Source organism: Lupinus angustifolius, chromosome LG18 (assembly GCF_001865875.1).
Source record: "Lupinus angustifolius cultivar Tanjil chromosome LG18, LupAngTanjil_v1.0, whole genome shotgun sequence".
Classification (NCBI taxonomy): domain Eukaryota; kingdom Viridiplantae; phylum Streptophyta; class Magnoliopsida; order Fabales; family Fabaceae; genus Lupinus; species Lupinus angustifolius.
The window spans coordinates 527463-544010 of record NC_032026.1 but is presented as its reverse complement, the minus strand read 5'-3'; the positions used below and the strand labels follow the sequence as shown (position 1 = coordinate 544010).

The window sequence follows — 16548 nt, the reverse complement described above, 5'->3', positions numbered from 1 at the left end:
ATTTTCCTTTTTTGTGGATGTAGCAATTAAAAAAACTTCTCTACTTTTTTCTCATTTTGTAAACTAGAAGTCTATTTATTAAATGGATTTTGAAGGAGGAAGACGAGAAATAAGATATTTCAGAATTATTAAATATACTTATAAGATGACTCTTAAGTTTTATATTTTTATTTATTTTCTCTCAAACTCAACTCGTAAACAAATACTAAAGAGAATAATATATTATGATTAACTTCTACTTAGTATTAGGTATCTTAAAGGGGTGTGGGCCCCATCTTTAATTGTTGTATGATATGTTTTTCCAACATATAATTTTGGGTCACCAAACATTGCATTAGATTTGGTTGGTAAAAAAATGGATGGTCTTAATCGTCAGCGAGAGTGGCTTATTGGTCGATATTGTTCGGTGTTAGCCGAGTAAAGCTTATTTGTTTGAGTTTAGTATCTATATGTAATATTAATGTCAAGATTTATGCACATTCGATATATCATATATTCTTTATTTGTATTATATTTTCCTAAGAGTCAATAATATTTAAATATGAATGATGTATGATACAAAAATAGTATATAAAAGCTCTTACACTAATCAGTGCTATATTTTGTTTTTATTTGTTTTTAAGACTAGCTACATATGGATCTCAGAAGAGAAGATGCTTCGAGATTCTAATATCATTAAGGTTTTGGGTGAAAATACGGTAATACTTAAGTTCATATTTAGAAATGTACTCAAGTTAATCGATGTGCTTTATATATGAGAAACAATCTAATGTATTTTCTTCTCAACAATACAAGTTTTAAATAAGTGATAGAATCTCGTACTTATGTAATCTCTAGGAATAAGATGTTTGTACAAAAATGTTATACATGTGTAATCGGACTTGACATATTTTTATTAGTACGAGATAGCGTATAAGACATGATCTAATATAACAAATTGAGTGTTAAAGAGCGCCGAGTTTTTTTTTTTTTTTTTTGCTTATATTTTTATGTTGACTAAGTATTAACAAAAAATAGTTGATCTCATACTTTTCTCATTCACTTTCTTGCATGGACTTTTTTATCATATAAATGATAAGTCACTATTGAAAATGAGCTACTACATTTTGAACCAAACATAGATATGGATTGGTAATTATCAATCAATTTTTATTGCCTATATTTTCTGCAACAAAATTAGGAAATGAAAAAGTTCAGCATGAATATAAGGATATAAAAGCAATTTAACCTTTCAATTTTGACAGGTAGATTTTCTGCACACTATGATGAGGACCCTGGTTAGTTTTCTATGATTGATACGGGAGCACATCTGTTGTCCTACAGTTTGTGCTACTCCATATGTCATGAGCTTGTGATTGGTCAAAAAAATACTTAATAATTAAATTTTAACTTAAATATATTTTTTCTGACCAATCATACACTCATAACACATGGATGGCACAAAATGTGAGCCAGCAAATGTATACTCGATTGATACGGGGTGAAAGTTTATGTCTCTTGGGAATGAATTCCTTCACAAGTCTGTAGTAGATGCATGGTTAGCATTACGTGAAGGGTACATGGTTCACTTGAGTGTAAAGTTCGTTACATTTTATATTAATTTTATGAGATTTTTATAACAAACCCGTTAAGTGGTACTATGAAATCGGTACGTGGTATTTGAGATAAATGATAGAATTATGTCTCTAAGATTTCCTTTTCCGAAGCCTATGCAAGATATTTTACTCCTTACCAATCCATTTGGAGGGGAGTGAATAGAAACGGAAGGTTTAGGAATCATGAAATACATTTGTGGGATGACTATGAAGTTTTCCCTTTTTCTTCCGCCTCTAAAACTTAACTCGTAAACTCGGAAACGAATCCTTAAGCCCCTCCCACTTGGAACTTCTGTTTTTCTTTAGCTGCACTATGCTTCCTCATCTTCATTAGATAAATGCATTAGCAGAGACATATAGGGATCATCCTCAGCAATATGGTTTCATGCTCATCATCTCCACAGGAGGTGTTGCTATTCCTACGCCGCGGTGGCTATGCGTATGTAAGACACAGCCGATGACACCAGCGGTGGCAGCCGATGACACCAGTGATGAGTAACAACAAGGTGATAGTGAATGGAAATGGAAAGGGTGGTGGTGATGAAAGTTGGTAACAAGAAGCTTATTGTTGTAATTCTAAATACATCAAAAAAAACATGTTTTAGAGTAAGAAATGTTATAACATTTAGATAGAATAATGTAGTATTTATACTTGAATGAGTCAAAAGGATTAATTAAGCAATAATATATACATAAAACTCAACTACAAATCCTAGATTCCTCTAAAAAATTACAATATATCTACCTTGTTTGATCACAAGAAATTGATCATACAACATTGCAAAAAGAAAATAGAGAAAATGACCAAAACAAGTAATAATATTGGTACCAAATTGTGTGTTCCTTCTTCTTCTATTTACCTACTTTTGTTGGTCTTTCATCTTGAATTTCTTCTAAATCTTCATCTTCACCTCTTCTACCAGCTTGTTCTTTCCAATATGCAACCAACTTCTTCAATCTAGCTATCTCTTTTGAAGAAACATTTTTGCTTGGATCATTCACAATTGATCTCACTCTTGATGCATACCTAAACAATCACAAACCATGAAGGAAATAATGCAGTTAGAACATTAGAATGTTAGGTGAATCGAACTATATCCGAAAAACAACCCTTTTTTTTGTTAGTTATGTTTTTAGTCCCTGAATGTTGACTTGGTTTGGATTTTAGTCGTACTGTTTTTTTACCGGTTTCGATCCTTAAATGATCTAGAAATTTGAGTTTAGTTTCTGTCGTCAGCTAAGTGATGACAAGTCAACGCAAAAACTCGGCAGTTGAGCAACTGACATGTCGTCACTTAACTAACAGCAGAGACTAAACCCGAAACTTTTAAAACATCTAAAGACGAAAACCGATGATCAAAATTGAGTCTACCTTTTAGGGACTAACACATATCTAAGCCTTAAAGATATACATAAGAAAATCAACATAACAAAGATCAAAGAACATACATTAGAGAATTATGTGTCTCATCCAAGCTTGATTCTGCTGGAGAAACATTCACAAACATGAGTGTTTTGGCATTACCACCAAGTGAATCACTCATTAACATGGTTAACTTGTGATTCCTGTAGGGTATGTGTTGACCACCAGAAGACAAAGCACTAATAACATCCGCAAGCGCTGATAACGATTTGTTGATACTTTGAGCTTCCTTGAGTTGGCTACCCGCTGAACCCGACTTTTTCACTCTTTCTGAACCGGCAAGATCCACAAAACTCAGCTGTATATCAAATCCAACATAATATAAATGAGCAACAACAACGCCTCGTGGTAAAGAAATAATTGATTTTCCGTATTGTTACTTAACAATGAAGAATATTTTAAGCTGACACAATCGAAAATGCACGATACAAGTATTGTTACCGTTGTTCAGAGAGAGAAAGAACCAACACATACCTTTCCCCTTGCAACTGATTGACTTTGGAGATTAGTACTTTCAATTACAATTGATAGAATAAGATGAGATCTTGAACTTTCTTCATTCATATGCGTCCCTGATATATGTCGCCGTTCAGATCCTCTTTGTATTATGCTATTCAATTCTTCTATGGTAGAAATTGACAGGACTGTTACATTTTCCACAGCTACCATTCCCTAACATCAAAAAATGAAAAAAAAAACAATTATGATTGCGAGCAACCCAAGATAAGATTTTTTGTTCAAGTCCACAATTTTAAACATGTTCCATATTTTGAAATGTTCCCCGAGTTTTATGAAAGCATTCTGCCTGTGAAATTGCTAGAAAGTATAGTTAGGAATATGGAAAATGCTAAATACAACCATAAAGGTCGACGAATTTTCTGAGAAATCATAATTACCAGTATACAGATCAACACCTTAAATCTTTCTGGATATCCAATTTTTAATGCTTTGCATTTAAGTAACAAAATATATACAAATGGAAATATGCGATGATAACATAGAGATAAATACCGTTGAATCCTTCTTAATATCCAATTTTAAATGCTTTGCATTCTTAGGTAACAGAAGATCTATAAGGGTGTCTTGATATAATTCCACCATGTAAGCCTGCATCATTGATTCAAAAGAAGTTAATATACGACAACAAGCACTGACTTTTGTGGAACTCCAATATTTGTCGTAGTAAACAACGAAACATCAGTCAATATTACACACAAAATGATTTAAAAAAATTATAATATGATCGGATGGAGGTTGGCCCAAATGCTAGATGTAAAATTTTTTATAGATATGATTCATGATAGAACATTACAATATTGTTTGATCCACATAGCCGACCCTACCTAGTAGGGAAAAGTTTGGTTGTTGTTAATTATTTACTTGCGCAGAATATTTATATGTGCATGCAATAGATCTAATGCCATAATTGGCATGATACCATCACCATGAAAAGATTCACCTCCATTTTAGAAATGTTACCTTCAAGGAAAAAGAATACTTATTACTATCTCTCCTTATAATTCTAAAAAGTTCTGAAGTAGCACGAGGAGTAAGCCCATGGTTGTTTTCACTTCCATAGATTGTAAATGTCTTCCCCGAGCCAGTCTGACCATATGCAAAAATGCAGACATTATAACCATCTGCAGCAGATTGCACCAAATACTGCATCGTAAAGAGGAAAAGGGAAAGAATTAGTAATGTGTTTAAAAAATGTTAACTATGTGCCTATAAATCTATACGTTGTTATGCTAAGTACTTGCCCTTGTATCCTCAAATACACTTTCTTGAGTTGCATCGCCACCAAACACACGGTCATATATGTACTGCTTCAGTTTATCATCCTTCCACGAATGTTCAACTGTAAACTCGTCTACCTTAGTAACAGCTCCTCTTTCTTTCTCGGAAATCTCTTTCTCATTAAGAGGTCTTAGCCTGCAGTAAACTCTGATTTTGCCTTTCATATCTGAAAGAAAACCAAGTTCCAATGATGAGAATATGTCAGTTATGTATACCGACACATTGACAAAATAATTAACTATAATGTAAATAGTTTCAGTTATCCACCTTCTATTGTATTGAAATAACGTTTCCTTAAAACCTGCTCTTCCTTATAAAGCAATTCCATTTCAGCTAGTTGAGCCCCTTGCATCTTCAATATGGAAGCTGTTTGTTCATTCTTTCTATCAATGTCCTGAATAATAATACAAAATTTAAATTTGAGAACAAATAAACTGAAATACATGGTATGTTGAAAGCTATATTTATTGTTGGACAATTGGAATTTCGAACAACGATACAGATGGAAAACGAGAGTATTAAACCTCTTTCATTTCTCTCAACTCTTCTAGTTCCTTCAAATTATTCTGCAATGCAGCCAACTCAGAGGTCTTGACTGAAATAGTAGACTCAGCTGCCGCTAAGTCTTGTCTAAACACTTCTAGCTTTCTTTCCAAGTCATGCACTTGAGACTTCACAACTTTACGTTCTTGCTCAAGTTTCCGTTGAAGAGAACTAACCTACATTACAATCAAGAGCACCATGTTGATTTACCATCATCTTATATTTTTAGTTCTTAATTTTAAATGCTGATTTTGGATATTCTATGTTACCTCGTCGGCTGTTCTCTTCTGAAGCACGGATAACTTCTCTTCCAAAATCAATTTTTCATTTGCCAAGCTTTTGATAGTTTCTTCCGCTGCATGAAGCTTATCTTTACAAAGTTTTAACTCATCTTCAAGCTTTTGAAACACCTATTCAGTACCATCCAAAGTTCACAATATATATATCAAGGTAAAAATGACAATATTAATAATAAAAAATGATATAAATTAACAGCTTCAAAGAGTATCCTACTTGGTTATTTCCTCCAACAAGACCCTTCTTGGGAGTGTTCTCTGTTGCAAGATTATTCAACTTGGCCATCCTTGCTTCTGTGTTCCTTTTCTCTAGAATGGCAGCCTAGTAGATCGCATCACAGTAACATGGGTCAAAATAACGTAAAGATAAAATAAGACTTATTCCATGTGTCAAGACCTGTACCTGAAGTGCTTTATCTTTTTCCATGCATAATGATCTAAGCCTATCACGATCATTTGTAACTTCCTCAAGATTTTGCTTATCGGCTTTAAAGGACTCTTTCAAGCCTTCCAATTCTTCTTGCATTTTCTCTTCTTGTATTTGCTTCTCGTGCAATTCTTCCAGCAACTATGCACCGTAATTAAAAATATTACAACTATTTACTGAAATTTATGCTTTAGATATCGAACAAAACATGAAATAAAATTCTTCCATTTACATTGATATCTTCAGGCAAGAACAACTCTACTTATTCAACCCCAAGCCAATTTGTAAGAAACCTCAACTTTGACAGGCCAATAGAAAATGTCCACTAGTTTTAATGGTTCAGTTTGGTATTTGTTGCCGAACCCACATGAAATAATACATCATGAATTAGCTTAGACTTACTTGATCAACACTTCTTTGAGAATCTTCAATTCGTTTTGATAAATCTTGAACACGTTTCTCATATAATTCCAAATTAGAAGGCTTAAAACTATTAGAAATATCTCCATTGGAAGAACCACTAGCAGCAGATCGTGCTTTCGAATAGCGGCGCAGCATTACATCGTTTATATGTGTCTGAAGAGCCACACAAATTTCTTCTCCCTAAAAAGATGGATAAAATGATTGAGGCAGAGTACGTCCAAAGTGATGCAGATGTTAATCAAGCCCATGATTGAAGGGTTTATGCGACGTAAGCAATAGATATTATACCTGCTTGGTTTCGAACTGGAATATGTGAAGAACACCTGCAACTCGCATTTTAAAAAACACTGCAATGTTGCTGCTTCCAAATTGCATTATGTCTCTCAACTCGGCTGAATGCAAATATTCCTTAGGTACTGGACGGAAAAAATGAATCTATAGACAATTCATCCAAAAAAACATAGAATTAAAAGCAGAATTCATTATTAAAAATGTACAATTGTAAACTATGTAGTGTTATAATTTGACCGGATTTTTTAAGTCTTACCCCTCTTTTGTTAATTCCTAATATTATTCGTCCAGGCAAGAGTCCAATAGGATCATCAATCTTACGAACATTGAAGAAAACAGAACTCCCATAAGGGAGTGCTCTCAATATACGCAGAAATTGTTGTCTTGCATCATCTTTTGTTAGATGCTCCTATTAACGGGGAAGAACAACTTATATAAGAAAAATAAATAAATAGATAAATTGAGCACTATATTTAATCATTTGTAAAGCACATAGTAGAAGCAAAACTGAAAAAACAACTCAAGTTACATGCACAACAAAGGGTTTGAAAATAATTAACAATGTAATCCAAATAAGTTAACAAAGTTATCACAAATTGTTGAAGGTTAAAACAAATAAATATACGGGCTTTAGCTAATATCCCAGTTTCATACCAATGAATGATAACGAGAAAGAATGTCCAACTCCCATTCACGTTTTGCTCGTGTCATTGCAATTTGTCTAGGCAAGAATCGCTCCAAAAGTGAATTCCAGTCACTTGAAGATACAGAACTTCACGGTTAGTTGAAGTCATAAGAGTATAGAAAACAGAAGGTGACCGATTTACTCAATAGAACAAAACTTAGATCACTAAACACTATTACGAGGTAGTTTAAATGAATAACGAAAATCACATACGTGCTTGATTCAGGTGTGCTAACAAATCCAATCTCGGTCAATATTTGTAGTGCAGAAAGCTTGGCAGCGTCATCCCTTCCAATAGGATAATTTCCCAAAATATAATCATGTTGCAACTGTAACAATATGTCAGGGAATCAACAAATCTACAACTTGAAAATAATTACAGCTTCATACAAATACTACATATCCTTATATTCATTAGTGAGACTTCAAATTCAAAATGAGAAGCCGTACTTGTACATAAGACAATATCACAAACATCGGATCTGTTATGGCTTCATCTGACTCGCGAAATAACTTTTTCTTGAATATCAGTTTACAATGCAAGATTTCTCCCTTGCTTCGATCCTTTGCTGATTTAAATTCTGCCAGGAGATCCCCAATATATTTGTTATCGTCTAACCCAACATACTCCTCTGCATAACAATCAAAGTTTCCGTTAGAATATTAATTTTATATAATAGCTTATAATGTAACAATCAAGGAGAGGAAAAAAGACTTGCCGCTCCCAGGATCAGGTGATTTGGAGCCGGTCACAACTTTACGACATTCAAACAAACTAAAGCTAGAGTATGTTGACAGTTTAATGAGTCCGGCAAGTTCCTGGAGCAAATATGAAGTTAACTACGGAATAAAAGGATATAAACTTGATAGTGCAAACACAAGTGATAAACCAAATTAATCAAATAAGTTGTGTACCAAAACACATCAAGACTTGCATAAAATAGTTTAAACGTAAATTACTTCACCAGATTGAACTTATTTTGTAAAGAGACCAATATTTTTTCAAAACATTTTGAACCACTTTCGTTCAAGTAATTCATAATCTTCCTCTTATTTATTGCACATTTTTGCCAACTTGAACTTTCAATCTTCCATAAAATTTACAATATATTTACATCCATTAAACATGCATGCAATTGCAAATAGAAGCATGTAAGAGTTGCAAAGTACCTCAACAGCATCAGCAACTGTTGTTGACATGTCATATGTGATTTCTTCAAAAGTTTCGTCCAGGAAAAACACTATGGTTGTGAGCTTTCTCCCGGTCAACAAAGCTTCAATCTCCTCACGCACAGGTATTACATGCCTCGGACCAGCCTTGACAGAGCGCTTCAAAGCATTTAATGTATTTAATGCCAAGGCTTGGATATCGGAATCCGTAGCCACATCATGTGCTACGTTATGAACATATTCTGACAGATAACCCCCGATGTCTTTACTAGGAGGCATGGAGGATGCACATAAATACATGAGCTCCCATGCTTTAATTAAGGATTGCCTGGTTTCGAGACGAGAAGTATTAACTATTAATCACTATTACAGTCTATAACAACAGGTGAAACATGAAACTCAATAATAAATCTAAAAGTTGCATACCTCTCAGGGTTATTTCTTGTTTGTTTTGATATCTGAACAAAAAGTTCATCCCGAAGTTCTGAACGTTTCAAACTTTGCTTGTAAAGTTTCCCTACAAGCTCAACTCGTTCATCAAAGCTTACTGGAGTTACATGATCAGATGAATCAACTCCCATATATTTCAAAACCATCTGGAATAGTTTTGTTGCACGACTTACTAAATCACCATTAATCTTAAGCAATGATGTTGGTATTGGTTCCTACAATAAATAGCCAGTTAGCACTTCATACATTAAAAACAATTAAAATCACATGTATCTTCGAAAAACTGATATTTGAACTGATTACCTTTTGGAAACACAGCATGTCCTCAAATGTAAATTTTTCTCGAACTTGGGGTCCTACAGATCTTTTAGAAAAAAATCCACGTTTCCCAGCAGATTGGATTTGTTTCTGCATCATTTTTACAAACCCATCCACCTATGACAAATAAAATCAACAGAAAAACGGTGATATCAAATGTTCATGTACATAAAGCGAGAAATTAAAAACCTTCATTTATTCAGGCAATTAACCGGACAAAGACTATCGGGATGCAAAATTAACATGGGAGCCATATCATTTGAACAAATCAATTCAGAGATAGATTGAAATATAAATTTCCCACCTGAAATCTGTCAACCAAATGTACAGCTCCAGCGAGTTCTGCTGGAACAGCCATTGATGGAGTTGATGATGTGCTACAGCAAACAAATCAAATGCCAGGTTACAAACTAGAGAATGTTGCGTATGAGAAAATAGCTAATCATTTATAAAACGGGCCACTTAGTTGAAGGGAAAAGGGAATGAAACGAAAAAAGCATGGCACTGATCGTTCAAGAATACTATCAGTGTACAAAATTCAAGTTTATAAAGGTTTACCAAGAGGTGCAGCTTCCAGGAGTTGGTACATCGGGCGGCCTAATGCACGAGGCTCCCACCTAGTGGGGCATGTGAAGGGTAGATATACGCAGTCTTCTAATTGCTAAAGAAAAGGTTGTGTTTCCAGAAATCGAACCGATGACCTCTAGGTCACAAGGCAAGCAACCTTATCGTTGTTGTCAAGGCTCACCTTACCCATGAGTTGATACATACTTTAAAATATATGTTAGTTATAACTTTGTTGTTTGAATGTTTTCGAGCTTTATTAAAGCAGGAAAGGGAAATTTACAGGTTAACGAGTAAAATATGTTACTTATTCAAAACTTTTTCATTCACCAAATCAAATTTTCAGGGATCAAAGTTCAAAAGTTCATAAAATCTAAAATCCTCATAACTAGTCAAACCCTAAATGCTAATTTCTTCACATCAAGTATAAATCCGTTCTACCTAGAAGAAATGTAAATGAGATTCTAGTATTCTACTGCCCTATAATTCAAAAAAATACACACACTACACTTGACCTATAAACACACCCGTGTAGGTCATCGATTTATATCTCAAAATGATGGGATGATACTCACGGTGGTGCAAAATTTGAGCTATCACTGTCATATCCATCATCACCATTGTTGTCGGTAGCATAGTTGTGTACAGGAATATCCTCATTGCCATTGCTAGAGCTAAGGGAAGATCTGCTTGCTCTCACATTCGGGGCAGTGGAAGAAGGCATATCAATAATCATTTTGCTTTCGGATTATCGGAACAAGTCTACCTCAAAATCTACAAACTTTGTTGTCCTTTGCCCTTTAAGTTCTTCCACTGCATGACATGCTTCCAAACATAAATAAGACAAAAATAAAAGTAAAAGAATATTTGCTAATATGTAAAAACCAAAGTTCACACAGAAAATTAGACAAGTGCAATTGTTGTTGAAAACTGAAAAACCTATAAAACATAAAACCTTGGCAAACATGAACCAAACACATATATTGCAAGAACAAAAACCCAGGAATCATCAAACTAAAAGCAAAAGTAACAAAAAAAAATTGATAAAAACCCAATTATCAAATTTATCAAATACACACACAAAAATGATGAAACATTAAAATAGTTGAAATATCACACATTGAAGCACAAAATCGATAAAAAGACATAAACTTTCAAGACCCAGTAAAAAAAAATCACTTTTACTACGCACTATACAGACCCACTTCAAATGCATATAATCACATTGAAATATATAATGGAAATTGAAATAAAAATCCAACCTTTTTGTAATAACAGCAATGAAGTGAATGGTATGTGTGAGAAGAGAGAGATCTGAGAGTCAGAAAAAGAGTGGTAGTGAAGTTAGTAAAAAATCACTTGTGAGCATTAAAAATCACTTTTTTTGTAAAGATTTTGAGTGAGAATAAAGTAAAGAAGGTTGAGATTTGAGGAAGAAACATTATAGTTGATATGGATCTTCCTTTTTGTACATCTAGAATCTATTAATGTTACAAAATATCAATTTTTTTTTTTTGTAATAATTAATAATTACCAGGGTTAGAAGTTCGTAGAATAATGGAGTGTGAAATTGGAATAAAGCCAAATACAGATTTTTAAAATTCAAACACAGAGAGAGAAAAGCTGCAACTATCTTTAGAACTCATTAATTCACTCCCACACACCCACATATATATATATATATATAATAAAGTATTTTCGGGTATGAGTAGATAAGTTATCTCATTAATACAATTAAAAATATGATATGTAAAATATTTCTAAAACTAAATAAAATAGTATGCATGTCATATTTTTACTGGATAAATGATATAAATTATCTCTTAGTAAGAGGAGATATTTTATTCTCATATTTATATACATAAGGATCATATATTCTGCCTGAAAAATGTGTTGATTGAAAAATATATATTAAAGTTAAAAGTTTAATAATTAAATATTTTTATAATTAATTACAAGTTATAACGAATGGAGTAACATATTTTTTTTTTTGTACATAATATGTGCTAGCTATATAGACAATGAAATTTGAAATTTGATATTTCTCATATAAATAGGTTGGCCCAAAACTATAATCATATTTTAGTTTATCAAATTGGTTCATAAAAAACACAGAGTCCTAAAAGATGATGTAGGTGAATTAAAATAGTTTTTGACTATGGTTAAAGTATTCTAAAAAAATTATCATAAACATAATTATAATAATTAATTTGATTTATATTTAAAATTATCAATGATATATTTCAATTTTATAATGGCCCTCCTGGTATTTTGGCATCAAACATTTTATGGGTTAAGTAAGATATCCATATAGATACATAAGTAATCTCTTCCATAACATATGATTCTCATTTTGTATAGTATCTTGCTTGGATCAAAACTTTAGAATTTGATGAGAATTTATATAGTTGGACCAACTCATTATTATTGATATTTGATATGATCAAAACTTTAGAATCTTAAATAATAATAATATAAATAAATGGTTAACAATATACTTATCATATAAATGACAATTCATAACTCATAAAGTAAGAGAGTTAACCATAAGAAGAAAAAAACATTGGTTGTATCATATTTGTATAATAGTTTGCATGTAATTCTGAAATGTTAATTAAAAAACATTAGCACATGCTAAATCTATCGAGAAGGAGAAGCATAAAGCAGAAATGATGTGTACATAATTTGAAGTACCTAACATTGGTCCCACAACTTTTAGGGTTCTTTTGTCCCTCAAAATATTCGTCCTAAATGAACTTTGAGTTTTGAGGCGAAGGGCGTTGCTACCACTTTATACCAATAGCACATCTGTTGTCCCACAGTTTTATGTCATTCTATGTGTCAGGAAATGTGATTGATCAGAAAAATATTTAATAATTATAATTTTAACTTAAATAATTTTTGTCAACCAATCAGAGTTAATAGTACACAAAATGGGACAACATATTGTCCCCCTTTATACCAACAACAACATCTTTTTTTCCAAATAGTGAGGCCCATGTTTGATTTTGATATTGCACCTTTTACTTAATGGCTCTTCATTTCATGTAGATATGTGGTTCTCTTATATCAAAACTAATGAAAAATTTAAGAATTATGAAATATAGCAAAATTTATCCCTTCAAAACTCAATTAAACAATAGCAAAAGTTTGTTTCTATTCATATTTCTTTTTCTTATAGGGTCCTAATGAGGATGAAGTACGTATAAGAGGGGTTGCATACCCTATCTTATTCTATAATTATAATTATCATTTTCACTATTGTCTACTTGTCTTCAAAAGTATAATATAATAATACAAAGCCACATTCATGCATATAAATAAAATAAGACTATTGAAACCGAAACATTCACACACAAAAATAAAGACCCAAATGATTAAAAAAGAAAAACCAGAATTTGTATAGAGTGCAAAGAGAGAAGGAAAATCATGATTTTAATTAATGTGGAATTATAAGAGTCACGAGAGTGGCCACTTTGAATGAATATTTTGTAAAAGAAATGATTCATTTACACTTAAGTTAAGTTATACTCAATCTCGGTCATTTGTTTTTTTAAATTTAATAGACCAAATGGGTGAAACTTAAAAGTTATTTAAGATTTCTCATTTTCTCTTTCATCACGTATCGCACTTACCCATTTTGTCCGTTAAATTTAAGAAAATGAATGACTGAAATTGAATGTAACTAATATAACTTAACTTGGATGTAAACCGATCCCTACGATATATACATATATTATAGATGTGAATGTTTATGAAGGGAACCTTAGAAGTTACCCTCTACAACAACAACCAAATAAGTGCAAGCTAGAAGGGTCTCTTTTGGCAATTGCATGAGAAAGTTGAGGAACAATCTTTATACAAAACAAACCTCATTGAAATGATCAAAAGTTGGTGGTAAAGACAACTTTTGGTAACAACTTTCAGATTTTTTTGGGTTAACTTGCTCTCACAGGAATGATTATCACTTCCTTGTTTTTTTAGCACACTCATAGGTACATATATAATTTCTAAGAATGAATTCATGAAAATGTAATATTGGGTACAATACACTTTTATATTTGTTCTCAAAAGTTTATATTTGCTCAATACATTAAAAAGAGATTAGTTAACTCAAATCTTGTTTCATGTTCTATCTCGTGCCAATGAAAACTTGTTATGTTGACTAAATTTTTTAAATATTCATTACTATTATCGTTTATGTTTTATAATTATTGGTCCATGATAACATATGAGACAAAATCTACGACAACGGTTCCAAACCATCATAGGCACTAGACCACCCATTAGTAGAGAATGGAGCATTACAAGAATTGGAAATATAGCCACTTTTCTCATTGTTGGAAGGTCAAACTATGTCAATTTTCTTGTTACACAATGGTAAAGGAAGCCATCTACCAAACATAAATTTCTTTGGAATAACCTACAAACATAATAAGCAGAAGAACCTACCTTTAATTAATAACCAATATAAACATACAGCTTAAAACAATAAAGTGTAATTATATTTATTATACATAAATGTTCAGACCAAGAAAATGAGCACTCAGTCTCATCAGAACTAGCCAGAATTTGATAGACATGTCTAACCTATTCACGGTCAATATTAAAAGATAAAATAGTTTTGGAGGGAAAAGAAGGTTTAAAAGTCATGAAATATACTTATGAAATGACTCTGAAGTCTTTCATTTCCCTTTCTTCACTCTAAAATCCAACTCACAAACATAACCGAAATATTCTTTCTTCTCAAGTCACTCTTAACTCTGTAAATAGATGAATGACAGGATCATTCATGTGTTTCACATAGAAATATCAATACTAAGCTATTACAAGGTTTATATGCTGAAAGAGTGGATAAACTATAAGGCTTGTATGTATCTCAGCTTCTTCAGCAAGGACCAGATAAATATGTAATTGCTTTCTTTGATAGGGAATATTGTAGGACTGTAGGTTAATACTTCTTCAGTAATAATGTTTATATATTATCATTCCTTAACTCATTATTCTTTCCATTCACACCAGGATGAAAACATTGCTCACAACCAGATAAGTAATGAGTCAACCAATCAGAGTTAATAGTACACAAAATGGGACAACATATTGTCCCCCTTTATACCAACAACAACATCTTTTTTTCCAAATAGTGAGGCCCATGTTTGATTTTGATATTGCACCTTTTACTTAATGGCTCTTCATTTCATGTAGATATGTGGTTCTCTTATATCAAAACTAATGAAAAATTTAAGAATTATGAAATATAGCAAAATTTATCCCTTCAAAACTCAATTAAACAATAGCAAAAGTTTGTTTCTATTCATATTTCTTTTTCTTATAGGGTCCTAATGAGGATGAAGTACGTATAAGAGGGGTTGCATACCCTATCTTATTCTATAATTATAATTATCATTTTCACTATTGTCTACTTGTCTTCAAAAGTATAATATAATAATACAAAGCCACATTCATGCATATAAATAAAATAAGACTATTGAAACCGAAACATTCACACACAAAAATAAAGACCCAAATGATTAAAAAAGAAAAACCAGAATTTGTATAGAGTGCAAAGAGAGAAGGAAAATCATGATTTTAATTAATGTGGAATTATAAGAGTCACGAGAGTGGCCACTTTGAATGAATATTTTGTAAAAGAAATGATTCATTTACACTTAAGTTAAGTTATACTCAATCTCGGTCATTTGTTTTTTTAAATTTAATAGACCAAATGGGTGAAACTTAAAAGTTATTTAAGATTTCTCATTTTCTCTTTCATCACGTATCGCACTTACCCATTTTGTCCGTTAAATTTAAGAAAATGAATGACTGAAATTGAATGTAACTAATATAACTTAACTTGGATGTAAACCGATCCCTACGATATATACATATATTATAGATGTGAATGTTTATGAAGGGAACCTTAGAAGTTACCCTCTACAACAACAACCAAATAAGTGCAAGCTAGAAGGGTCTCTTTTGGCAATTGCATGAGAAAGTTGAGGAACAATCTTTATACAAAACAAACCTCATTGAAATGATCAAAAGTTGGTGGTAAAGACAACTTTTGGTAACAACTTTCAGATTTTTTTGGGTTAACTTGCTCTCACAGGAATGATTATCACTTCCTTGTTTTTTTAGCACACTCATAGGTACATATATAATTTCTAAGAATGAATTCATGAAAATGTAATATTGGGTACAATACACTTTTATATTTGTTCTCAAAAGTTTATATTTGCTCAATACATTAAAAAGAGATTAGTTAACTCAAATCTTGTTTCATGTTCTATCTCGTGCCAATGAAAACTTGTTATGTTGACTAAATTTTTTAAATATTCATTACTATTATCGTTTATGTTTTATAATTATTGGTCCATGATAACATATGAGACAAAATCTACGACAACGGTTCCAAACCATCATAGGCACTAGACCACCCATTAGTAGAGAATGGAGCATTACAAGAATTGGAAATATAGCCACTTTTCTCATTGTTGGAAGGTCAAACTATGTCAATTTTCTTGTTACACAATGGTAAAGGAAGCCATCTACCAAACATAAATTTC

The 16548-nt window shown here is 32.1% G+C and overlaps 1 protein-coding gene across 2 annotated transcripts; it reads right to left on the bottom strand.

Moving 5' to 3' along the window:
* On the bottom strand, positions 2210–11409 carry LOC109333080 (kinesin-like protein KIN-14E). Of its 2 annotated transcripts, none has more exons than XM_019568343.1 (24): positions 11245–11409; positions 10558–10807; positions 9723–9795; positions 9404–9535; positions 9077–9315; positions 8651–8978; positions 8200–8299; positions 7931–8112; positions 7694–7809; positions 7450–7552; positions 7052–7204; positions 6793–6939; positions 6484–6684; positions 6058–6222; positions 5872–5976; positions 5628–5768; positions 5340–5534; positions 5083–5209; positions 4779–4981; positions 4498–4680; positions 4030–4125; positions 3493–3690; positions 3045–3316; positions 2210–2622 (listed from the first exon to the last, which is right to left on the bottom strand). In XM_019568343.1, exons 2-24 carry the CDS (start codon positions 10716–10718, stop codon positions 2448–2450), a joined length of 3795 nt encoding a protein of 1264 aa, XP_019423888.1. In that variant the 5' UTR covers positions 10719–10807; positions 11245–11409; the 3' UTR covers positions 2210–2447. The 2 variants fall into 2 exon arrangements, with proteins under 2 accessions (XP_019423888.1, XP_019423889.1); XM_019568344.1 differs by having other exon boundaries at positions 10558–10795.